Genomic DNA, 26,373 nt, shown 5'->3' with positions numbered 1-26,373 from the left:
GTGATCAACCAACTGGCGCTCACCAGTTCCTGGAACTTAGAACTTAATTCTGGATGCTTTTCTGTTGTTTCAGTAGACTGCTCCTTTCCCTGGGGAGCTGAAAGCTCCTAGGGAGGCCATCCCTTTCCTGTGGCAACTGGGCATGAACCTGGGCAGTAGCCTGTCCTTCTCAGGAGGCCTAGTTTATACTACTGTTCATAAATCAATCTGAGTTTTAAGAGGTGCTTTTTTTTTTGAAGAAGAGATTTCTAAAGTTATGTAGAGGCAACAAAGCTTTCTAAGAATATTTTTGGCAGGCTGATAAAGAAGGATTAAAAAAAAGGAAAAGATACAGGCCCTGGGAGAGTGGTGTTAGCCGTTGGGACACCAGCCAGATATTGGTGCTCACGAATTGGGGGAGACAATGGTCTTTACTGTTACTGTTCAAAATGCTGTTCAGTCTCTTATCGTCAACTAAAATAATTTCACTTTCAAGGTCTAGGCCAGTGGATGGTGGGGTGGGGGAGGGCTTTTGCAGAAGGCCTGCCTTCCATGCGGGCGGCCCAGGGAAGTGTCCAGTGTCCCACCCGGTGGGCCTCTGCCCCCAGGGCGAAGGGCACCGGGAGGCGTGGGGGGGGGGCGGGGAGGCAGGGGGGGGGGGGGGCGGAGGTCGCGTTGCCCAGGTTTTCCCGGCTGTCGGTCTCCCAGCGTCCCCAGCTTTCCAGGTAGGGACGACCCCTCCCACGCAGCGCAGTTCGGGAGGGTGGGAAGGAGGGGCTGGGCTCCGAGCGCCCGCCCCTCCATCTATCACATGGCCGGAGAGCCACAAAAACAACAGCTTTGGCCAAGACCGTGACTTCAGGAAGGGGAACGCAGTATTTTCGCAGCCAGCCCCCACCCCATGGAGGAGAGTTTTCTTCAATCCTTTGGGAGGCTGAGCCTCCGGCAGCAGCAGCAGCCGCCTCGGCCGCCCGCCCCGCCGCCCCCGCGTGGGACACCTCCGCGCCGCCACAGCTTTCGGAAACACCTCTACCTCCTGCGAGGCCTCCCGGGCTCGGGGAAAACTACGCTGGCCAGGTAATGACGCGTCCGGGCGCCGCGCGGACCCGGCCGAGCGAGCCCCCTGCCCGGCCCCGGCCCGAGCCTGCCGGGGGGAAGCCGGGCCACCCGGTGCCGGCCGGGCCGCGGGCTCGAGACGCGGGTGGCCCGTCCCGTTGGTTTCCATGCTGCACCCTCGCAGGAGGACGGCTGTCGGCACTGCGCCTGGCGCGAGCCCCAGATGGCACCGGCCCCCGCGCGGCCCCTGCGCCAGCCGGGCGGGTAGCCTTCGCCCCCAGCCTCGCAGCGCGGGGTCGGCGGCCCGCGGGCAGTCTTCTTCAGGAAAGCCCGATGGCGACTGCAGAGGAAACCGCCGGGCCGCCCGCTGGTACGCAGGCACTCGCCACGGTGCGGCAACAGGCGTTTTAAACCTGAGCGGAGAAGCGGGGGCCCAGGGGCAGGGGCTGGGACCCGGGCGCGCGGCCGCGTAGAAAATCTGGCGGAGGGAGGCAGCCCTGCGTGTGCTTTGGCGGCTGCGAAGGCGCACAGGTGCCCGGGGGAGGGGGTTGCGCGGCCACTGGAGGCCGTCATTGACACAGCTTCGCAACGGGAGCCCAAATTGGTTTACTCGCGAGGTGCGCCAGCGGCCCCCGTATCGGGTCAGCGCGAATTGCACGGCCTCGTTGCTGCGCCCACGTTGCTAGGCCCGCTGCTCCAGCCTCAGCTCCCTCCACTCTGTCCTGCGCCTGATGTTCCTGCAGCGCTGAACTGTTTCTCTCCTTGCCTTTGCTGGCGCTGGCCCGCCTGCCTGGTTTGCCTGCCCGGCTTGCCCTCTACCGCCCTCTCTCCTACTGATTCCACCAGCCCTTTACGACTCAGGCTTATTATCCTCGCCCTCTGGGCTCCACCGCTTCCTGTTTACACCTCTGTGGCTGCGCTTGGTTTTGCACATGGTTTTGTTTATCCTTGTGTAAGTTTCTTGAAGGTAGGGGCCGTATTTTACCCTGCAAAGCACAGTGTCTCGCAGTAGCATGTGTTCAATAGAAGTGGTCCCTTGCCCTCAAAGAGCTTTCCATCTCACCAGAGAGGTAAGGCTAGCTGTAGAACCATGGGACTGGCCATCGAACTGTGGAACCAAAGAAGAAGAATCAAGGTGGTAGCACACATTGAGAAGCGGATTTGAATGGTACACAAAGACCGTGGGAGGAGGGTCTGGGTCCTTTAGGGTCAGGGAACTGTGACAGCCCTGGTGTTGTGCTGCCAGTTTTAGTTAGGATTCCTGGTTGATTTGTGGAGTAGAAGCCTTTAGCAAAACAAGATTGCTACATTTTCACAGATTCAAGAGATGGGCGACTTCCAATGGGCCATTGGTACCCTTTTCTAAGAAACACGCACATTTCAATAGGCCTTTTTCTCTGTCTGGGTAGAGAATGGGGGAGCCTGCCTAGAACCCAGCAGAACGTGGTTATTTTATGATACAGTCATGGTGGGTGCATCTGTTACCAACAAGGTATCTTCTGAAATCAAATCCCAATCAGTTTTACTTTGGCTTTGCTGATCTGTGGCCTATCACACACTGTGTCCGAGAAGGCAGTAAACATCTTTGGCCAGATTTTGTTTATAACTAAAGAAGGGAAGTAATATGGTGAGTGGAAGGTGCACAGAACTGAACAGCAGAAGCCACGGGTTTTGGACCTCACTTTCCTCATCTCTAAAGCGAGTGGATTGGCCTGGGTAGTCTTTAAGGTCCCTTCTGGCTCTAACATTCTACACTTTTAGGATTTTAATTCCTGGTTGACATTTGGCTAAGCGGAAGACACCGGATGAGAGTCCAGCTTATTAAAGAACATCTCTCTAGGGACGACTGGCGTGAGCACTGCCCTGGGAGTCTGAAGATTGTGCCTTTAGATCCTCTTCATCACAAAATAGTTGGTGACTTTGGGCAATCACCTGCCTTTTCTTTTTACTTTCCTTTACATGTGAATACTGAGAAGGAATTAGATGATTTACTGAAGATCTTTCTCGCTCTTAACTTCTAGTTGTCAGACTTAAAAATGTTTTGTTAATAATTGCTAGGTAAGGAGCTCTGACCTTTGAGTCAATTTATGGCTTTTTTTTTTTTTTTTTTTTTTTTCCTTTGCCTGTGCCCCACGGCTTGTGGGATCTTAGTTCCCCGACCAGGGATTGAATCCGCACCCCCTGCCCTGGAAGTGCAGAGTCTTAACCACTGGACTGCCAGGGGGGTCCAAGCTCTGCCACTGACTAGCTATGATCTCAACTCCTCTGCACCTCAGTTTCCTTCCCTTTTAAATAGGGCTATCTGCTCTGTCTACTTCAGAGGACTCTTGTGAGGATTAAATGTGTATGAGAGACTTGTTAAACTTTAAAGTGCTGTATAAATTTTAAGAGGCATTAGTTACTGCCGAAGATGTTGATCAGCAGAGATAACCTTCAAGGTGTTCTTAGGGAGAAGTCTGGCTCTGAAGTGAAGGAGGCAGCTGGGAGTTGACATTGTGAGTTCTCTTGATAGGCTGGGCATTGGCAGTTCTGAGAGCACAGGACTTTGGCCCTGCTTTGGGGTGGGTTGTGCATTTACATGGAAATCAGGAAAGTAGGCAAGGACAGTCCACAGCTCAGCGAGGAGAGAGGTCTGCAGGGAGGATGCAAGGTGTAGTGGATGTGACAGGCCATGTGCCTCAAGGAGCTGCCTTCCCCACTTTTTTGTTGGGGGGTCAGGTTGGGGAGAGAAGGAGAATGGCAAAAAAATACATGTGTAAGAAAATAGTAAAACTGTAAGCCTATCTTATGTATTGTTGGATTCTGGGAAATTCATATTTTCATTATTCTATGTATTTTCCAAATTTTCTATAATGAACATGTATTTCTTAGATCAGAAGAATAAAACTTTTTTTTCTTTAAAACTTGGAGACCGTTTTTACAAATGCGGGTTCAGCTTTTTTCTGCTTAACTTTTGTTTCTCATTTGATTAAAGAATTAAAAATGTTTTTGAAATTAGGATATATCTGGTCTTCCAAATCAATGTTAGATTTCTATGCTTTTCACCTATATGTTTTCATAGTTTGCAGGGACTGGAATGTGGAAACCATCTATTTAAATTCTTTGGACAGGTTAAAAAAAAAACAGTTGGAGTTGTATCTGGTTTAAAGTTTTTAAGTACATCAGAGTACTAAAAATTTAGCTTGTCCCTTATATGTGTTTTGTCACCTCTGTTTCATTTAAAAAGCATTTCAAAAATAGGTTTTTACCATTGACCTGTAAGTCCTGCTTCCAGGAATTCATCCTAAGACAATAACTGGACAAGTGCATGAGGATAGAGGGATGTTCAGCAGAGTTTTTGATGTGATAGAAAAAAATATGAAAAACAAAAAATGTGAGCCAACTTAAGTGTACAAAAATAGAGGATTGGCTTATAAGTCATGAGTCATTAGTGAGAACATAGATGTACATTTGACTACAAATAAATACACAAAAATCCCATTTTCTGTTCAAAGAAATGTGCAAAAAGATATTGTTCACAGTGTCAACGCAAGTTAGTGTGCCGAACGCACAGTGAGGCCAAACTGAAACGTCGGAGTTTGGAACAGAGAAAGGTTTATTGGAAGGCCATGCAAGGAAAAGAGGTGGCTCATGCCCTAAAAAGCCCTGAGCTTCTGGAAGGGCTTCGGCAATGCACTTTTAAAAGCCAGGTGGAGGGGGCGGGTCGCAGGGTATGTGATTAGCTTGTGCACGGTTCTCTGATTGGCTGATGGTGAGGTAGCAGGGTGGTATCACAGGGATTAACATTATCAGTCCTTAGGCTCCAGGAGGCCTGGAGCTGTGTGTTTATGGTCATCAAGTAGTTAACATCTTCCGTTTGTTGGAGAGGGGAGTTTTTTACATCTGCAAGACAACTCAGGAAATGTGCGTCAAATACTATTATCTAGATACTTGAGAGAGGAGCCAAAGCAGAGGATATGGGGGAAGGCCTGTCCTGGGCATGCCCCCATGGGGTCCTGCTAGGTTACAATAGTTGTTGATTTTTAGGCAGTGGGATGGAATATAGACTTTTGCCCCTGAGTTATTTTCTCATTTTTTCCACAACAAATACATATTACTTGTTAACTTTTTAAAGGTGAAAATAACTTTTTAAGTTAGCTGCAAATAGTTTTATTCAGTAACTTGGCTCGATAGACCTAGGTTGTGTGATGGAGCATTTATTAAATAACCAAGTAAATATGTCATTTTCTATATAAAAAGGCTTTCCTAGGTTTATTCTCGATTGGACATACTAGGAAGCTTTTTTAATCTGTAAGGAGACTGATTTTAATTATTTGGTGCTATTAATTAATTTAATATTTTATTAATTTTTATTAATTAGCATATGAACTAGCATAGGGCACTTAATTGAACACTTCAGGTTCTTTTTCATTAAAATGAAGCTAATATTCCATTAGTAAGTTTATTGTGAGGATTTAAGGTACTGTGGTCAACAAGGATCCTATGATTATGAATGTGAAAGCACCGATGAATGTGTGGGCCATATAAATACCAACTATTGTTAATTTTTCACTAGTCAACAATAGTAGTATTTACTGAGTACTTATAAGACTGTTAGCACTTGCTTAGTAAGGTATATACAAAATAAGGTTAAGAGAAGGAGCCTACACAAGACCAACAAATGGAAGACAATAACCAGTACACTGCTGTAGGTAAGTAAAGTCTCATGGGGAATAGCCTGTTCTTTGCTGGTGGTGTTCAAGGCCAGGGGAGTTGAGCATGGTTAGGAAGATAGGATAATTAGGGAAGAGCTAGTCTCCTCCATGTGGAGATGGTTCTTGAACTGGCCTTGAAGACCAGGAGGATGTGACTGAACAAAGGAAGAGGATTATCATCATGAATAAGGAGATGGAGATGGGAAAGAGCTGGATGTTCTAGGCTCATGAGGAGCATGGTTTGACTGCAGTGGGTTGTTCATAGTAGTGAGTGTGTTGGTTAGGTAAACCCAGGGCCAGATCATGGAGAATGTTAAAATCTGGATAAAGGAGTACAGGGTTGAGAGAAGAAACAGGATTCCAATCCTAAGACACTTTCACTCTCAGCACGTGATCCAGAACTATTTCTTTTTCCACAGCTGAACTGATAAACTCACTTGGATCTGCACCTGTTCTATCCTCTGACTTCAGTGAAAACATCTGTGGACGTCTGTTTACCTCTGTGCTTTCTTCTGTGCGTGTGTGGACATTTTAACTGCTTTTAAGTGTCCGATTAATTGGTATTAATTACATGATGTGCGACCATCACCACTATCTTTTTAAAAAATTTTTTATCACCACAAACAGAAACTCTGTACCCATTAAGCAATAACTCCTCATCCTCCCGCCCTCCCCTCAGCCCCTGGTAACCTCTGATCTACTTTCTGTCTCCATGTATTTGCCTACTCTAGATACCTCATATAAGTGGAATCATACAGTATGTGTCCTTTCGTGTCTGGCTTATTTCACTTAGCTTAATGTTTTCAGGCTTCATCCATGTTGTAGCATGTGTCAGAACCTCATTACTTCATGGCTGAATAGCATTCCCTTGCATGGATATACCACTAAATTGTCCTTTTGAAATGAAATGAAATGAAATGAAATGGCAATAGTATAGTCTTTTTTTTTTTTCTTAATGACGTTATTTGAAAAATTAAAAGTTGTCAACCTTAAGTCAGTCCCAGGAATTTTTTTGAATCTTTACGTATCAAAGCAAAGTCTGGGGACCACACTCTAGGACATACGTCCTTTGCAATGTGCTAGTTTGTTTTGGCACCATCAAAAATGGTTTGTAACATGGATTTGGAAGGTTCAAAGGATGTTCACTGACAGCTGTCTTTTCTCCTCATTCTTATCTCTGGACGACATGGAATTTTCCATCAAAAGAAATACCTTTTCATTATTTCTTGGCATTACAGCTTTCCAAGGAGGTGAAAGGATGCTTTCCTGATGTGATGCAATGATGGGACAGAGATGGGGACAAAGGTATACTTCACAAACAAACACAATTTTTAAAAAAATACGGGAAACAGTGAGAAGAGGGGATTAGTTAACTAAGTAGTGAGTAATTAGACCCCAAAGTGTACTCACTCCACAGTGCTCTAAGCCAGCAGGCCTGGACCATGGTGTTTTTAATTATGAGGCTAGGGCTCTCATAAATAAAAGCAAGGTCAAAATAGGAAGTTGGCAGTATTCCAAGTCTGTGTATATGAAAATAGAGTATCAGGCAGGTGACATCTCAGAGTTTTAGCCACTTAGGTCTACTTGGAGAAGCTACTTTTTATATTTTTAGTAATTTTCCTAAGGTGGGTCCTGAATCTCTTCTCCCCATCGCTGAGAATCCTTGCAGTGCCTCTCTTTGGAGGCTGGGATGAGTGAGTACTATATGTGCTTCCTATGTTCACAGAGAGTAAGAACACACTGTGCGGTGTGTGTTCGCAATCACTTACTAGAAAGGTAACACAGGAGAATCCCCACCACCCTCAGTCCTGGAGCTGTCGGGGTAGTGGAAGAAGACCCTGCTGAATTGGGCAATATAGTGTCGCAGATGTGGTTGTGATTAGAGAAGCAGTAAGAATAGAGGAAGAAATGAAAGGGGAAGAATGTTCTCATAGGAAGATCTCAGGAAATGAACAAGAAGTTCCCACAGAGTTCATCTAGTCCAAGCTCAAGACACTAAACTCTGAGAAGTTACATACCTTTTTTAAGTATAGTTGATTTACAATGTTGTGTAATTTCTGTGCAGCAAAGTGACTCAGTTATACATATATATATATATACACACACATATATATATATTTATTCTTTTTCATATTCTTTTCCATTATGGTTTGTCACAGAATATTGAATATGGTTGCCTGTGCTATACAGTATGACCTTTTTGTTTATCCATCCTATATATGATAGTTTGCCTCTGCTAATCCTAAACTCCCATTCCTTCCCTCCCCTCCTCCCCTCCCCCTTGGCAACCACAAGTCTGTTCTCTATATCTGTGAGTCTGGTTTTGTTTTGTAGATACGTTGATTTGTATTGTATTTTAGATTCCACATATAAGTGATATCACTTGGTATTGGTCTTTCTCTTTCTGACTTACTTTGCTTAGTATGATAATCTCTAGTTGTATCCATATTGCTGCAAATGACATTATTTCAAGAAGTTGTATATCTTGATCAAGTTCATAGCGATGAATTCTCCTTATTTCTAATCAGAGCTTTTTCTTCTGCACCAAAGGAAGAGGCTAGTGGGAGTAAGGTGGTAAATGTATAATGAGGTTGGTTTCGATCTACTGTTCATGAAAAAACAGGTAAAGGCCCTATTAAGCGGGCTTAGTTTACCTGGATTTCAACTGTCAGGGTAAGGAAGCCACATGTTATTATTTGTCAGTATTGGTGATATGTTTCTTCTAATATAAAAAAAAATTACCAAGGAATTAATCTTATTTATTTATTTTATTTTCGGCTGCATTTTGAGTCTCCGTTGCTGCACGTAGGCTTTCTCTAGTTGTGGTGAGCTGGGGCTACTCTTCATTGCAGTGCGTGGGCTTCTCATTGCGGTGGCTTCTCTTGTTGTGGAGCATGGGCTCTAGGCACACGGGCTTCAGTAGTTGTGGCTGGCGGGCTCTAGAGCGCAGGCTCAGTAGTTGTGACGCATGGGCTTAGTTGCTCTGCGGCATGTGGGATCTTCCCGGACCAGGGCTCAAACCCGTGTCCCCTGCATTAGCAGGCGGATTCTCAACCAGTGCGCCACCAGGGAAGCCCCAATTTTCTTTATTAATGTGGTACCATTGAGGGCCATGGGAAGAGATGAGATTTGGATTTCTAAATAAGTATTCATATTTATATCCTGACTATGATGTGTTGGGGAGAGATAGCCAACACTGACCTCCCAGAGTTATCTCATGTTTCTTCCTCATTCGCTCACACGACAGGATATTTATAACATAACCCAACTTAGTGCCCTGGTTCCTTCTTGGCATTTTGACGAGCTCTTCTCTATATAATGGCAACCGTTCTAGGCCCATTCGGACTCTAGAGGAACCCAGTGTGAAATTATTATCATTCCAAGTTACCTAAAGATAGCTAGGCACTTCCGGCATCAGGCGTTGAAGTCATGGCTGCCTTCCTCCGAGCTGTGCCGCGGTCGCCAGGGCCAGATGCATGGGGAAGGGCTCCCCACGAGCTGTGGTGCTGCAGTGGGCAGGATCCTAGGAGGTGGGTGGGAAGCAGGCCACCAGCCTCCAAGCAGAAACCACCCGGCACAGAGACAGAGACATTTCAGATGGTGTACCGGTTTGATGCCATCAGGGTTTTCGGGTACTTGTCTCAGCTGAAGGTGGCACAGACGGCCCTGACGGTGGTGGCCTTGCCGCCTGGCCTCTACTGGTACTCCCAGGGCCTCATGACCTTCAACTCCCTGTGCCTGGCGGGCGGGATCGCTGGCTTTGCCCTGGCCATGTTGTGCTGGATGAGCCATTTCTTCCGGAGGCTGGTGGGCATCCTGTACGTGAACGAGTCGGGCACCATGCTGCGGGTGGCCCACCTGACCTTCTGGGGCCGGCGACAGGAGACATACTGCCCTGTGGCCGACGTGATCCCCATGACGGAAAGCCAGGATCGGCCTCAGGAGCTGTTTGTGCGGATCCAGCAGTACAATGGGAAACAGACCTTCTACCTCACCCTGCGCTACGGACGCATCCTGGACCGAGAGCGTTTCACACAGGTGTTTGGGATGCTGGACAAGCTCAAGTGAACGGGCAGGAGCCAGGCCTCCTGCAGGAAGCCTGAGGGTGTGGGCGGGGCTGAAGGAGGGGGTCGGGCAGCTGGAGACTTTGCTGGGGCCCCTGGGAACTTGTCTTTTGGGATGAGGAAATTCATGAGGTAGAAGTGAGTAACTGGGTTTAGAAAGAGGCCCTGAGTGCAGATTCTTAACTGCACTTGTGTGTGACATTCAGATAATGGCCAGAAGTTTCTGTTAAGAGCCAGTTCTTGGAGGAAGAGATGCTAAGCTCTCTCGAACAGTTTACACTGCTGTGAAATCAAAGACAGAGAGGTGGGGGGCGGGAGCCAGAAGACTTGGGTCTGTCCGTTTCCAAATCCCTGTCCTGGGGCAGGTTATCAAGTCTCTCAGAACCTTGGTTTTCACATCTTTTTTTTTTTTTTTTTTTAACATGTTTGTTGGCGTGTAGTTGCTTTACAGTGGTGGGTTGGTTTCTGCTTTATAACAAAGTGAATCGGCTATAAAAAAAAAAATAGCTAGGCTCTGTGAGATTGAGGAAATAGTACGATAAGAGGAAAACTAGTCTCACCTCTGATTGTTCCTTCATAACGCTCTCCGTCGCATTGCAGGCATGGCTTGGGGAGAAGGCTATCTGTTTTGATCAAGGTAAGAGCCTGGGAAAGGGTACGGCAGTAATGGAGACAGAAAAGAAAGCCCAAATTTACTGAGTATTGACTGTATGCAGGCACTATATATGCTAGCTTACTGGATCTTTACAATAATCCTAACATGGAGTGTTTTTATGTTATAGATGAGGACGTTAGGATCAGAGAATCATGCATTTGTTTCTGAGATTCAGGATTTCATAATGCACAAAGTGGTCTTACCTTACCAGTGATGTTCATGGACAAAAACACCTACATCCACTTTTGACGATTAAGGAGTCCTGTTGAAGTATTGTTTAACTAGGATATTTCAGTGTTCTTTACCCATACTTTCTAAGGTTATGATGAAGAAAAGAGTCTGAAAGGGGCCTTCTCTGCCATCCAGAAAGGCCCTCTGCATGGTAGCACCTCTCCAACCTTCTTTGCCCCTTACTTTGACTTTCTTTTCTTTCTTGAACTTAGCACCACTTGGCATATACATACTTGTTTATTATCTATTTCTTTTATGAGAAGGTAAGCTTCATGAGATGTGATGCAAGCTCCATGAAATCAGGAGCTTTATTCTGTTCAGTCCCTAAAAGAAGGCCTGGCACATAGTAGCCCTAAATATTTGATGGATGTGTTAATGCCAGAAACTTCCTAAGAGTTGGTAGCTCAGAATCAGCATGGGTCTTGAGTAAACAACAAAACCAAAAAGGAGATTATTCACATAAAGAGAAATGTAAAAGAATGCATGAGCTGTTGAAAATAGACAAGAGGGGGAAAAAAAAAGAAAAAGAAAAAAAACTTCTCTTAATTCCGTTCATAAGAAACCCATTCCTATGTTTTACATGTGAAAATGTTTCATGTGCCATCTCCTTCACCCAATAGTTATCCTAAAGAGGGATTTAAAAATAAGTATCAAAGATACAGCTGTTTTCCCATTTAAACAGCAGTCAAAAAAGAGCCCAAAGTGACAGTTTTCCTGTCTGGCCACTATTCTGTTGTCTGTATCTGATTTATGACATTTTGGGAAAACACAGCTAAAAACAAGTTAGTGCTGAGGTGGGTGTGCTTCTGATTCCTTCTCTTCTTCAGAGCATGGCTGAGTTGAAAACGTAAAACATAGAGGAAACCTGTGGCATTGCTGGATTCTCTGGAAGGGTGCTGTTCACATTCAAGATAATGAAAGGAATTTCTCCTAGAAACTGCAGTGGAGCCACACTGGCACATGAGGGCTGTTAGTCTGGTTTTGTATCTCATAAACATGCCCTACTTTGGAGGTGTGAGGAGTGAGGGCAAGAGTGAGCAGTAGGGCAGCCTGGGAACTCTTCACTGGAGTCAACTTAGCCACTGTGGCTTGGCAGTATCCATGGTGCTGGTGATGGCTAAGCTCCATCTCTCCAAGGGCAGGGCTCAGCCGTGCCATGGTGGTTGGCAGCACCAAGAAGGGCAGGCCACACCGGGCTTCAGGGGAGACTGGCCCAAGATGTTTACAGCCATGTCTCCCTCCCCATTCTCCTCAGGTTGTTGGGTCACTGAATCTGTTTCCTGCCTCCCAGCTTAAAGTCCTTGAGGAGAATTCCAATAACATCTAGAGGAAGTGCTGGAATCTAAGAATTCTCTCTCCCAGTCCTCTTTGGGGGTAAATCTGAGGTTTGGGTAAAATTCTCAACACGTAAAGATGAGTAAATAGAAATTCTCCTCACACAGTTTGGGACCCTATACAAAGTTTACATAATTAAGACAACAGAGCCTAACATTCAAGAAACATTCATACAGTTACCAAATATTTATTGATTATCTCTCATGTACCTGACATTCTTCTAGATGCTTAGAATAGAGCAGTGAACAAAAGAAACAAAAACCCCTGCCTTCATGGAACATATATTCTGTCAGAGAGAAAATTTTTTTTCTGAAGGAAAGAAGGAAATTTTAAATAACATCTGCTCTGCTCTGTTCTTTCAAAAAACAAACAAAAAGGATTCCATAGCTATCCCACTTGGAGTATATACCCTCAGGAGACATTCTACATATGCACAAGGAGATTGGCACAGTGATGTTCACGAAAAGTTGTTCATGGTAGAGAAAATTGCAAACAACCTCAATGTCACTAGAGAAAAGGATAAATGTGGTTTGTTTATTTTATAGCACTCTATCACAGTGGTTTAGTGTATAGCTCTGAGGCCAGAAGCCTGGGATTTAATCCAGCTGTACCAGTCACTGGTCTTTTTTTTTTTTTTCCCGCCAGCTTTATTGAGGTGTAATTAACACATTGTGTAAGTTTAAGGTGTACAATATGTTGATTTGATACATTTCTATATTGAAAAATGGTTACCACCGGACTTACCTGGTGGCCAGTGGTTAAGAATCCGCCTGCCAATACAGGGGACACGGGTTTGAGCCCTGGTCTGGGAAGATCCCACACGCCGCGGAGCAACTAAGCCCGTGCGCCACAGCTACTGAGCCAGCGCTCTAGAGCCTGCGAGCCATAACTACTGAGCCCGTGCGCCGCAACTACTGAGCCTGCGTTCTAGAGCCCGTGAGGCACAACTACGGAAGCCCGCGCACCTAGAGCCCGTGCTCCGCAATAAGAGAAGCCACCGCAATGAGAAGCCTGCGCACTGCAATGAAGAGTAGCCCCCGTTCGCAGCAACTAGAGAAAGCCTGCGCACAGCAATGGAGACCCAACACAGCCAAAAATAAATGAATAAATTAATTTTTAAAAAAAAAGAAAGAAAAATGGTTACCACTGTTGTTAGCCAACGCCTCCTCTGTGCCACATAATTACCATTCCTTTTTTGTGATGAGAATATTTAAGATCTACTCTTTTAGCTACTTTCAAGTGTATAATAACAGTATTAACTATAACCACCATGCTGTGCATTAGATCCCCAGAATTTATTCATCTGATAATTGGAAGTTTGTACTCTTTGACCAATCTTTCTCCATTTCCCACACCTTCAGCCCCTGGTAACCACCACTATACTCTCTTTCTATGAGTTCAACTTTTTTAGGTTCCACATATAAGTGAGATCATACAATATTTGTCTTTCTCTGATTTATTTCACAACATAATGCCGTTAAGGTTCATCCATGTTGTCACAAATGGCAGGATTTCCTTCTTTCTCATGGCAGAATAATATTCCGTTGTATATATTTACCACATTTATCCATTTGTCCATTGACAGACACTTAGGTTGTTTTCATATCTTGGCTATTGTGAATACTGGTTCAGTGAACATGGGAGTGCAGATAACTCTTCAAGATCCTGTTTTCACTTCCTTTGGGTATATAACTAAAAGTGGGATTACTGGATTTTATGGTAGTTCTATTTTTAATTTTTTGAGAAACCTCCATTCTGTTTTCCACAGTGGCTGCACTAATTTACATTCCTTCCAACTGTGCACAAGGGTTTCCTTTTCTCCACGTCCTCATCAACACTTCTAATCTCTTGTCTTCCTGATGATAGCCATTCTAACAGGTGTAAGGTGGTAGCTCATTGTGGTTTTGATTTGTGTTTCCCTGATGATTAGTGATGTTGAGCATCTTTTTATGTACCTGTTTGCCATTTGTATGTCTTCTTTGGAAAAATGTCTATTCAGATCCTCTGCCCATTTTTTAATTGGATTGTTTGTTTTTTGCTAATGAGTTATATGAGTTATTTATATATTTTGGATATTAATCCCTTATCAGATATATGATTTGGAAATATTTTCTTCCGTTTGGTAGATTGCCTTTTTATTTTGTTGATTGTTTCTTTTGCTGTGTAGAAGCTTTTCAGTTTTATGTAGTCATATTAATTTTTGCTTTTATTGCTTTTGCTTTTGGTGTAATATCCAAAAAATCATTGCCAAGACCAATGTCAAGATTTTCCCCTATGCTTTCTTCTAGGAGTTTTATGGTTCAGGTCTTATGTGGTTTTTTTAATTTTTTTTTTACAATTTTTATTTATTTATGGCTGTGTTGGGTCCTCGTTTCTGTGCGAGGGCCCTCTCCAGCTGCGGCAAGCGGGGGCCACTCTTCATCGCGGTGCGCGGTCCTCTCACCATCGCGGCCTCTCCCGTTGCGGAGCACAGGCTCCAGACGCGCGGGCTCAGCAGTTGTGGCTCACGGGCCCAGCTGCTCCGCGGCATGTGGGATCCTCCCAGACCAGGGCTCGAACCCGCGTCCCCCGCATCGGCAGGCAGACTCTCAACCACTGCGCCACCAGGGAAGCCCGCAGGTCTTATGTTTAAGTCTTTACTCCATTTCAGGTTTTTGTGAGTGGTTTAAGATAGGGGTCCATTTTCATTCTGTCTTAACCACTGCCACATACTAAACTAAAATTTTAGATGGACTGGGGAGTAAAATGTAATAGAACATGGATGCATATTTACATAATCTTGGGTTGGGAAAGACTGTTGTAAATTTATTATCAAAGACAGAAAGTAGAAAATAAAAGATGGATACATGTGACTAAGAAAACTTCTAATAACTGAGACTTGTATGTTAGAGTTCATTATAAACAAAATTAAAAAGAAATTGATGTACTTAATAAGAATTTTAAAAAGAAAGCCATAAACCTCCCAATAAGGAGGTTTTATTAGGACATGAAAATGCAGTTCACAAAAGAATATCTCTAAATGACCAGCACGCATAAGAAAAAGTATTTAAACTTGCTGGTAATCAAAGAAGTTGGGGACAAACTAAATACCTAACCCCACAGAGCATTGGTTAAGTAAATTATGGTACATCCATATGAATAACTATGTCATAATCATTAAAAATAATGGCACAGAGTCATATTTCGTGAGGTAGGAAATAATTGCTGTGGAAATAAGTTTGATGAAAATAAGTTGGTATTTTCTACATTATGTTTCTGTTTTTATGTAACAAAATATCAGATGAGAGAAAAAGAAAAAAGAAAGTCTGTCTCCTGGAAAAAGGATCAAAATATTAATAATTATTTTTAAGTGGGGGAATATAGGAATCTCTCCTATTTTGCAGTTTTCTCTTTCAAAATATTTTGCCTTGAATATGTTATTACTTTGCTAATAAGAAAGGAAAAGTAGTATTTTTAAGGTTGGTGTAGACAAAGACACAGGAGCCAGCTTGAAGGGGGTACCTGCTGGTCAGATTTGGGGCCATTTGCTCATCATAAAGAATAATGATGGTAAGCATTATTAAAAGGGGACGGGGAAAGAGAGCTCTGCCTTACTAGACGATGCCGCCTAGTAAAGACAGAAGAAATTACATGGGATGATCAGTATTTGCAATTCCCAATGTAATAACTGATTTGGCAGTGATCGGCAATGAATGTAAAGATCGTTGAGGGAAAGGTTGTTGGGTAACAGGATGTTACGTGGAGTCTCGTGTTTCACACCCCCCGCCCACCAACATTACATAGTATTACAAGGGAAGCAATGCACCTTTACAGTGGCGAGATCTAGCTGACAGCACCTTTTAGCCAAGCGGTCAAACTTAGCACGATGGTACAAACGGTCATTATGTGCAATCAGAAGTACACAAACATCACCTCTGTACGTTTAAAATGTTTAACCTGGATCTAATTATGAGGAAACAATCATGCAAACCCAGAATGTGGGGCAGTCTCAAGCCAACCGACTAGACTCTTCAAAAAGGGAAACCAAAGAAGACATGAGGACAGTTCTAGATTAAAAGACACCAAAGAGACATAATAACCAAATGCGGTACTTGAACCTATGAAAGATATTATTGGTACCATGAAGGAAATTTTAAAATTTTAAATTAAAAATATCTATTAACATTAGCTATTATAAATAGCTATAATATAAAATTACAATGTAGATTAATACACTTATAATTTATTTATAGTATATATAATGTTTGTTATAATTTATAATTATAATAATGTAAATTAATGTTATTTTTAAGGTGTGATATAATTATGTAGGAGAATGTTCTTATTCATAGAAGATACTTGACAAAGCATTTAGGAACAAAGTATCATGATGTCTGCAATTTACTTTTAAATGGTACATCAAAAATACATGTGCAAGAGATGTAAAATAAATGAGGCAAAATGTTAACAACTGTAGGTGAAGGGTAAGGAGTGTTCATAGTATTATTCCTTCAACTCATTTCTATAGGTTTGAACCTTTTCTACATGTAAAAGGTTGGGGGGGAAAAGTTCAGGTGGCAATAAAAAGGAGAGGGCAAGTATGGAATAAATGAGACAAGGGACATGGCATCCCAGTACAGTGTATGGATCTTGTTTAGCTCTTGATTCAAACAAACCAATTATAGTAATATGTTTATGAGAAAATCAGGGAAATCTGAACGCTGATGCAGTATTTGGTGAAATGAAGTATGAAGCAGATGGAACAAAACTGGCCATATGATGATAATTGTTAAAGCTGGACGATGGGTACGTGGGGAATGATTATATTATTCTGCCTACTTTTGCATGTTGGAAAATTTCCATAATAAAAAGTTAGGGGTACAACTCAAAATTACATACTAATGTTGGACTTTTTTTGTCAGCGAGTGGGGAGTAACTAATAGATATCTAAATATATTCCCATGGTTCTCTATTATTAAATAAAAGAATGATGTAAGTTGTGAAATCAAGATTAGAGCCTGAGTTTCTCTCATAGTAGTGCTTTCAAGTGAATTTGGGGGGAGCTGCGGAGGTGAAAATTATGTGGATGTAATTGTCTTTCTATTTTTTTCCCTTTTATTTTCATTCTCTCAATTTCCCTAATGCATGAGGCTCCTGACCACCATAAAGAAAGCTAGAGCTGGGGCATTATCCTCATCACTTCTGAAGCTGATGGAATGGTATTTATTGCTTCCACTTAAGTTTGAGACTCTCAAGATTGTCTATTTAATCAGTTTTTCATTTAGCTAGGACAGCTTTTATTGTCTTGCATATTCAAGATGTACCATGACTGCCAGTGCTAATTTAACATTCAGGTGAAGATAAAACAAGTTTTCGAAGGAATGATCATTCAGTAAGATCATGAAGACCGCTTTTTCTTCCTCTCCTGTCCCCACATTCCATTAGAGTTGTAAAGGTGAAAAACACTCATATTTTTGCCTTCCTGTTTGTTAGGAGGACCATGTAGGCTACAGTGGAAAACATGAGTAGATAAGGCTATGTCTATGAAAAGAAAAACTCAACTCTGAAAATGGCAAAACAAAACCTATAAGTGGCAGACTTAATAGGAAAACAAATGAAACCAGATTTAGAAGGAATATCAAAAAAAAAGTCCTGGAACTAATATCCAGAGTTGCTTAACGTAGTACACAAAAGATAAAGAAAATAAGTTACACAATATTATTTAAACTCTGAATGAAGCTTTCATGATTTAGACTAGATAATATTGATGAAAATAATTTAAAAACTGTAAAGCATTTACAAATATAAAATACACACACCTGAAAATGCAGTTAGTGTTGCCCTTAGATTTTCTTCTAAGGTGTCTTTATAATAATTGTTCTCATTGGAGGTTAAAGTTTGGATCTATGATTTGGGCTTTTCAGTTTGAGTGTCTTTAAAATCAAAAAGACATTTACAAGGAAACTATGCAAATTTGTTTCATCAGATCTTTATACTTTTCTTTCATGTCAGTTTCTGTATCTGTGGTAGATTTAAAATGACCACATTTTCTTCACCACCTCTCCCATTATGTACACACTCCAGTGTACTTTACTATGATGGCATGTAAACAGTCTTAGTTGGAAAATTTGACTTCATTTGTTTTTATTATTAATAAAATAACATACCTTACATTTGTAAAGTGCCTTACCTCTTGGAAAATGTTTTCCCATACCTCATCTCATTTGAGCCTTACCAGAAGCTCTGTTTAATAGGTAGAGATTATTATACAAGTTTTCAGTCAGGAAAACAGAAGCTTAGAGAGAGATCACATGACTGATTAGTGGAAGAGTCAAGAATTGAACCCAAGTGTTTCAACCGTTTCAACCCAAGCGCTTCCTTATCTGTGGTTTCAGTGCCTTGCGTTCTTTCCTGATTAAAGAGAATTCTTGATGGAGAAGAACAAACAGAGTTGAATAGTTCTGTTTTCTCTTTACATTTCCTGCCCTTGTCACCCTCCAACATTTTTTTCCTCCAACTTTTAAATATCTTTTTATTCTGAGCATGGCCATTTTGTTATGTACTCTATTTGCCTGGTGAATTTGTTTGATGTTAGAATTATGCTGGTGAGTGCTGCAAGGAGAAGAGAAATAAACATACGTTCATTGTGTCAGGTGCTGCGCGAGGCGCTTCCCCAAGTTATTAAGTCATCATCCTAACTTAGTGAGATAGGTGACATTATGCACAGTTTTTACAGATGAGGAAAAGAGGCTCAGAGATTTAGCCAGTTACCTATCTAGCATAATAGCCATCTTCTCCCCAGAAAAGTCTGAATAAGGATTTCAAGTGGGAACATCTTCTCTGTGAAGTTTATTTTGTGCAGAACTTAATATGGTTTTTTGGTTTTTTTTTGCTCTAAAGGGGGAACTCCATGATGGTTTTTCTTTATTCTGTGATATTTTCATATCTAGAGAGAGTGATAGAGGTTTAGGAAGGCATGGGGAATGTTGGAATCTGCCTCTTTTCTTCTGCTGTGGCTTTAAAATTCGGTTTAGGTCACTGCTAAAATGTTACCTAATAGAGGTAGCACACACATCACATCACTTTAATCTACATTTCATACCTCAGCAAGAACCATTATCTCAGATGGGTCCTTATGGAGAACAGATCTCCAAGGCGAGGGGACCCAGGACAGGTGAGGGGATGCAGGAAGGGGCTGCAGCATGAGGGTGTGGGCAGTGGTGCATCACAGAGGAATGGCAGTAAGGGCTGTGCCCACAAGGAATGACTCTTGTCACACCCGCAGCGTAGCCTCCAAGGTTCATCTGGAGTCACTCCTGGTTGCTGCAGAAGTCAGTGGTGGTGACCAGCACTTCCTAGTTTCAAGAGCTGGGCACCACACACAGTCCCGTCAGCCCTCTCCTTCCCCCTACGAAAGTGATACCTTCTAGAGAGAATAAGCATCTCATGTTTTTGAGATTCAACAACTCAAACCTGGTGGTCTCATAAACTGCTAAATGTTGGAGATGGAAGGAAATGATTTATATTGTGAAAATGCATGGTCATAAAATAATCTCTTATTTCCCCACTTTCCAGACAATTGCAACACGACTTTCCCAGGGCCCTGATTTTCAGCACGGATGATTTTTTCTTCAGGGAAGATGGTGCCTATGAGTTCAATCCTGACTTCCTGGAGGAAGCTCATGAATGGAACCAGAAAAGAGGTGACAAATTCCTTTCCACACCCCTGGGAAATCCTATTGTGCACATAGATTGTAGTTACTGCAAAATGAAAAAGCTTTATGGAAGGAGCTTAATCTAAAGTTCTGCCATTTTTTCCCCCAAACAGAATGCCAGAGTGTAACCTCCCTAGATTCCAGGAAAAAGAAAATTATTGATAGTGGGTTCTGAAATAGGTGGTATTAAAGTTGTGTAATGAGCACATCCTGTAATAAAAATAACAAAATATGGAGTACGCTCACCCTTCTCTGATTGTTGCTTGTTGTTCACTGTTATATAACATTGTGTTGCAGCAAGAAAAGCAATGAGGAATGGCATATCCCCCATTATTATTGATAATACCAACCTCCACGCCTGGGAAATGAAGCCCTATGCAGTCATGGTAGGAAGAAGTATCATTGTGAATTTTCAGTTATGGACATTTTGTGAGAAAGTTGAAACATTTGTTCTTTCTTCTTTTTCTGATCTTCCACGATCTCATATTCATTAATAGTTGTTCTCTCAGGGAGCAGGTAAAGAGGTTTTAGTGTTTCTCTGCTGTTCAATGGCTGAAATTTACTGAGATGCTAATACCACCTCAGGGTACATTTTTAAAATAGTCCTTGGTCTGAATTCTTGACAGCGTTTCTGTCTCGATTGTTTTCCTAAGGGAAGGCATACATAGGAGCATCCGCTGAAACCTGCCAGGAAACGTTGGACTAGATGGCGCCACCAGCGGGCTTGTAGATGTTGTTCGTAGCACACTCCTGTCTCTGCCACGCTGGGGACTTCACTACTGTGTAGTGCTGCTGCGTGGACGTTCTCGGGCAAGGAAATGCTTAGTTTAAAAACAGATTAACACTGTAACCCTATTAAGATATTAGAATACAAATGTAAATGCACATATAAAGGTCACAGCTCAGCTGTCTACTGTCAGAACAACGGATGAATAAAGCAATATGCACATTTTTCTTTATTTTTGAAATATGTCTGATCTGTTTTAAGACATATTTCATCTTTTGTGCTAATAAGTTTTCATTCCTTACTGAGTGCAGAAGATAGAAAAGATCCAGAAACATACAGGGGCAGGATGAAGAGAGCTGAGTATTCTCCCTACTTGGCTAATTGTAAAGTGAATATCTCTATAACTGGGCTCATGGCAGTCTATTTTTAAGCCTCTTTTTACATTTCGGGCAAAGTAGCTTACATACAGGTGTGCTTTTCTCTAACTGTACTTTCATCAGTTTTATTTAGGCCCAGACTGTGGGACTTTGGTGAATGTAGGAAAAATTAGCATCAACTTTGTGGTTACTTCAGTTCACGGATCGAGCATCCACTTGGGAGAGAAATGAATAGGGACGTGAAGAGTCACGTTAATTAAGGCACAACTCAGAACCAAGAGTCGGGTTAACTGAGAGTGGCTTAAGGGAAGTCATTTTACTTTTTATTTTCTATTTTCTAATTCCTAGACATGCACAATCTTTTCCAGACATCCACAGCTATTAGTAAGACCCAGAAATTAAATATTTTCCACCTATGATATTTGATATCCTTCCCAAATTAGAACTGTCCATCTAAAGAATGAAGAGGAAAGCTGCTTACTTAGTTCTTTTCATTCTGTATTTTATAACACAATAAAAAAAATAGTGATAATAGAAAGTTCAGTTTGAGATAAAAAAAGTAGTGGTCAAGTTATGAATGTAAACGATGTTTGATGTTTCTAATGGAAATGGGAATAATTTTCTAAACTCAAGGAAATGGGGCACAGTGAATTGAGCCAAACTATATTGCATAGCAGGGAGAGCTACTTTTGGAGGGAAGAATATGTAAAGGATGTGGAAACCACTTTTGTTTCCCAAGCTCTGTGCCTATGGCACTCTCACTTTCTAAACCAAGGTATGAGGAATAGCCCAAGGCATTTGACAGCAGTGAGTCTATGATAGTCACATAAGGGACTTTGAGAAGCCATTGGAGTTCATTCCTCATTCCTGTGGACAGGGCATTTAAAACTAGTTCAGCTATCTATTTTTTAAATGTTCAAAACAAAGAACCTTTGTAATTTTCCATCATGGTAAATAGAAGTACTCACAGTTTATCATTGGGAACCATAATATAATCTGAGAGTGGCTAAGTATGGAAATGTACCAACTGTTTTTGTTAACATAAACTAAGGCATTGGATTACTGGTTAAACAAAAGGAATTTAGAAAAGATTTGTAGTAAATGTTAAATGGCAGCATAAACATTCCCAAACATACATACCATGTCTTCAATGTTTTATGTACTTTTGAAAAATCAGGCACTTGAAAATAACTATGAAGTTATATTCCGAGAACCTGACACTCGCTGGAAATTCAACGTTCAAGAGTTAGCAAGGTACTTCTTTGTTTTTCTAGTTCCTCATTATGTATCCTGCTATTTTCAGGTATTTCAGACCGAACAAAAGAATCTTTTCAGGCTGGAAATGGACATGGTAGTTTTCAGGCCAGAAATGGTAATTCTTGGAAATTGATAACTTTGGAATTATTAATGTGAAAGACTTTAGTTTGGGGTCAGTTTTCTAATATAATGCTAAATGCTAAATCTTGGCTTGGACTTGGTCCTTCAAAAGGACACATTTAACATTCTGCTAAAATGCTTCATTAATGAACATTTAAAAGCACTTTCCTCTGCATGGGATTGCACTTGTGAGTGATGTTTTTGCACTTAGGCTAAACAAAGATCTTTAGATGTTGAACAGTCTGTGGTTCATTTATGGTCTAGATGCTGCTTCTAGTTTGTAAAGCAGTAAATGTCCAAATAATACTAACTTGTTGACTGAATGCATGGGTTCTGATATTCACTATCTGTGCTATTTGATAATGTCAGTGATTTAAAGTAACCAGTGAGATCAGAATTTACTTTTTAGGAATAAGTCTAGTTCATCTTATGGTTATAAGCAGACAGTGTTTCCAAAGGGATCTGTGGACCACCCCCATCAGAATCACCTGAGTGGTTGTTAAAGTCCTAGTTCATGGACCCCATTCCATAGATGGAATCTCTGGTAATTACATTTCAAACTATATCCCCAATTGATTCTCATGCCCACTAGAATTGAAGAATATTGGTTTTGTAAGGATCTAGTAGTATCTAGGACTGACATAATTGATTATAGATATATGCATGACAAATTGGCAAATACATAATAAAAAGATCTCACGGTGCTTTTTTATGTTTTGAAGCACAGAATTGAGATTTCCAGAAACAAAGCATTTTTGAAGCTTTAGCTCTTTGCTAGCCTCAGGGTAGTTTGGGAGTGTGCAGGGCAGCATGAAAAACAGGAGTTGAGCCTGAAAGATAACTGCTTAACACGATGTTTTGCTTTTGTCAGAGTTCCATCCTGAGAATAGGGAGTGCATATCTATGTAATAATATAGGACTTGTAAAATACAAGAATTTATATCATTTTGATATGCTGCCTTAACTAACCAGTTGCATTTTTTTTTTTCCCCACGCAGAAGAAACATTCATGGAGTCCCAAGAGAGAAAATACACCGAATGAAAGAACGGTATGAACATGATGTTACCTTTTACAGTGTGCTGCATGCCGAAAAACCAAGCAGAGCGAACAGAAACCAGGACAGGAACAATGCATCTCCTTCCGACGGTGCAGGGTACTGGAACCCCTACGCAGAGTTCCCAAACCGGAGGGCGCATGGCGGCTTCACTAATGAGAGCTCCTTTAACAGAAGGGGTGGTTGTCACCATGGGTATTAGAGGTCTCTCTTACAGGCATTCAGAATTTTCCTAAATCAGTTTTTACTTCAATTTTTGGTATTTATTCTTCGTTCAGTTGTAGTCAGAGCTCTAATTCCAGTGTAAATAGTCAAACCTGAAAGTTTTTGAGCAGAAGTCATTACATTCCTCTTCAACAAGCATTTGTTAAAGTGATCCTATATGCATGGTCTGATGCTGAGAATTCTGCCGATTTGATTAAACAAAGTCCCTTTCTCTAGACAAAGAATTACTTTAAAACTGAAACCTGAGAACATACTGAAGAACATAATCAGCCACATAGGCTCATTAATGAACTAAAGTGTTTATAATATAAAGCTTCAGAACCACTTTTCTCTGAAGCAATCTATTTTTTCAGGAAATTCATCTCCATCAGGAAAGTTGGAAAGGTCGGGGAGAAGTAGGAGGCAGGAAAAATTTTAGTGCCATTGCTACTTTGATCATCCATGTATCCAAAAATGTGAGATGTGTGGCTAAAATGATGATATTGATTTTCCTTTAAAATGAATATGCCAGAAAGTACACACCTAAGGGAATATTGTCCTTCAAAGCAGGACACCTTGGGAAATTATTCCTTTATTTTAGCAATGTATCATTGTTAGAAGTGTCTGTTAAAATCTTTCTTAATAGCTATACAAGCTACTTAGGAAAATCAGTATCATTATTTAAAGTCATATCTTGTGTTTTAACTACCACTTTATTGAACAGGGTTAAACCTGAATAACTTTTGGCTGTTGAGCTAATAGTGTAAATAAAATAAGCCTGCCTTTATAAAACACTAATTTTTAAGAGGAATAATTAAGCAGTTTTTAAAATTATGCCTATAAACATGTGTCTAATCAGTTGGCAGCTCCAAAGTTTTGGGAGTACAAGGAATGAAGCATCCCAGGCTGTAGATTATATTGAGTTATGGAAAAGTCATGCTCGCCTTAAGAGCAATCTCAGTGTTTTATGTGGTATTAAGACGAAGTTCTACCACAACTCTTATACTAATAGTGAATTTATGAATCCAAATTAAATCTTAAAAGGTTGGAATCAGATTAATTTGGTGTGAGACCACAGATAAGACCATGTAGGATGTATGCTTTATTTCTTGTTGGCCAACAGCTTCTTTCTAATGTTTTGTGAAGTATTATTTTAAGTGTTCTATATAATGGTGCTTTTATGGTTATTAAAAATTACATATGGTATTGCTTTATATGGATTTGTCATTGAATCTAATTTTTTTTTGGTTTAAGAATATAAAAAACTTAATTACAGAAATTCCACAGAATTCTACCATATTGAGAACCAATTTTTCTATATTATAACCTTATTTACCAGTCTTCTTTAATGAATAGGAGACATAAAGGTAAAGACAAAAGCAACCTTATATTTTACTTATTGTTATTTGATCTCTACACAGTAGAAAGACTATATTACTTTCATATTCCATTATCTATCTAGTACATTGAAATCTAGTCAACATCTTGATGACTGTCAACAATGTAATTTTTTTCTTCATTAACATTTTAAAAATTGGTGTCTCCTTTGAGTAGCAAAGTTTGGCCAACAAAACTAAAATTTAGTAAATCTGAATGAATCTAAGGTATAGTTCTGGCTAAATTCTGTGTATCCAAGATCAACACATAATAATCTTCTAATAATAATGATAATCCACATAACAATACCCCTGTTTTCCAGGCCCAGGTGGTCCTGGGTATCCTAGTCAATGTGGTCACTGCAGAACTGGGCCAATCTGGATGGCTTGACTCATTTAGGAAAGCAGAGGCGAGAAGTGTCAGGGAGCCCAGATGGGAATTCCTTTCCTTGATTCCATAGGAGCAGTCTAAAGGATCAGATTTCAAGCCCTCCTGATTTACTTCTGACTCTCTGCTTAGGGTTTCTGGTTCACCTGGGCTGGGCTGCTTTGGAGAAGTAGTCCCAGGTTATAGATCCAGAGCTTTTAAAGAGCTCAGAAGAATAGTTTAGTTTCCCAGTATATTTGCCTGTTTTGAACATAAAAATCATTGATTAAATGCCACCAACTGTATGTATCCCACCCAGAAGTGATCTGTTGTTTCTTTCAACGCCCATGGCTCCTGATTTATATAATTTTTTGAACACTCAACACTGACTTGTTTTGTGTATTTATTAACATTTGCATCACTCATAGTGCTGGCATAGTGCTTTATATACACAAGAGGCTCTCATTAAGTGACTGATTGATTGTTGAATAAGTAACACAAATTGCTTTCACCATTTACCCCTTATCACGCAGTATACATTGTTTACTTTGTAATCATTAAATTGTCACTTTTGGGGGGATAATATCCACATATACTCAAGCTTCACATTTTGCTTATATAGCTTGGCTCTATTATTTACAATTTATAAAAAGGAGTGTGTGCATTAGATGTCTCCATAATGGGTAGTCTAAATGGTAATGAAGAATGAAGGCGGTTATAGCTTAAATCTTTCCAAGAATCAAAAAAAAGAAAAAAGGCTAAATTCTTTAATTCTTTCTTTTCACCTGAGACTCAAGTTGTTTTATTCCCTGTTCTAGAATGGATCACTGGGAAAATGATTAGGATGTGAAGACCAGACTCTTTTATGAACAAAAATCACATTAATAAGACTGGCAGAACACTTAAGTTAGAAAGAATAGTAGAATAGACTATTATGTTAATGATTTTCAGAAGTGAGAAAAATCACCGGTCACAGATATGGAAGAAAGGAAATTGCTTTTTAAAAGGATTTATTCTTGGCTTTAAAATGTGTTTATAATAAGATTTAAAAACATGATATTGTATATAAACTTAAGACATATTAAAAGACCTGATTCTCCATGCTATTAGCTTCTAGTTGGAACTGCTTTCTCTTTTTTCTATTAAACTTAAAGGAACAAATGAATTGAATGGTTCTCTTCT

General features: G+C 41.0%; 2 protein-coding genes and 1 non-coding gene across 7 annotated transcripts; all 3 read left to right on the top strand.

Annotated features, from left to right (window-relative positions):
- The first annotated feature begins 634 nt into the window (after positions 1–634).
- On the top strand, positions 635–25,571 carry N4BP2L1 (NEDD4 binding protein 2 like 1). Of its 5 annotated transcripts, XM_036831190.1 has the most exons (6): positions 970–1,056; positions 6,968–7,034; positions 19,569–19,696; positions 20,006–20,094; positions 21,990–22,066; positions 23,188–25,571. In XM_036831190.1, the coding sequence occupies exons 2-6, from the start codon at positions 7,009–7,011 to the stop codon at positions 23,444–23,446; spliced, it is 579 nt and encodes a 192-aa protein (XP_036687085.1). In that variant the 5' UTR covers positions 970–1,056; positions 6,968–7,008; the 3' UTR covers positions 23,447–25,571. The 5 variants fall into 5 exon arrangements, with proteins under 5 accessions (XP_036687089.1, XP_036687087.1, XP_036687086.1 ...); XM_036831191.1 differs by lacking the exons at positions 6,968–7,034; positions 21,990–22,066 and adding an exon at positions 22,116–22,184 and having other exon boundaries at positions 654–1,056; positions 23,188–23,358; XM_036831189.1 differs by lacking the exon at positions 6,968–7,034 and having other exon boundaries at positions 663–1,056.
- On the top strand, positions 8,756–12,793 carry LOC118883986 (transmembrane protein 186-like). The gene is made up of 2 exons (XM_036831195.1): positions 8,756–10,430; positions 11,935–12,793. The coding sequence occupies exon 1, from the start codon at positions 9,159–9,161 to the stop codon at positions 9,795–9,797; it is 639 nt and encodes a 212-aa protein (XP_036687090.1). The 5' UTR covers positions 8,756–9,158; the 3' UTR covers positions 9,798–10,430; positions 11,935–12,793.
- On the top strand, positions 11,322–11,453 carry LOC118884483. Its single transcript, XR_005017315.1, has one exon. It is a non-coding gene; the product is annotated as a small nucleolar RNA SNORA16B/SNORA16A family (small nucleolar RNA).
- Positions 25,572–26,373: the final 802 nt, after the last annotated feature.

Source organism: Balaenoptera musculus, chromosome 18 (assembly GCF_009873245.2).
Source record: "Balaenoptera musculus isolate JJ_BM4_2016_0621 chromosome 18, mBalMus1.pri.v3, whole genome shotgun sequence".
Taxonomy (NCBI): domain Eukaryota; kingdom Metazoa; phylum Chordata; class Mammalia; order Artiodactyla; family Balaenopteridae; genus Balaenoptera; species Balaenoptera musculus.
This window is presented reverse-complemented; position numbering and strand designations above follow the sequence as displayed.

What these genes read in the sequence shown, in the direction of transcription:
- N4BP2L1 (XM_036831189.1), top strand. Translation starts at nt 881, where the DNA reads ATGGAGGAGAGTTTTCTTCAATCCTTTGGGAGGCTGAGCCTCCGGCAG. An exon ending in GGGAAAACTACGCTGGCCAG is followed by an intron (nt 1,057 to 19,568) that starts GTAATGACGCGT and finishes CCCACTTTCCAG; the next exon opens with ACAATTGCAACACGACTTTC. An exon ending in AACGTTCAAGAGTTAGCAAG is followed by an intron (nt 22,067 to 23,187) that starts GTACTTCTTTGT and finishes TTCCCCACGCAG; the next exon opens with AAGAAACATTCATGGAGTCC.
- LOC118883986 (XM_036831195.1), top strand. Translation starts at nt 9,159, where the DNA reads ATGGCTGCCTTCCTCCGAGCTGTGCCGCGGTCGCCAGGGCCAGATGCA.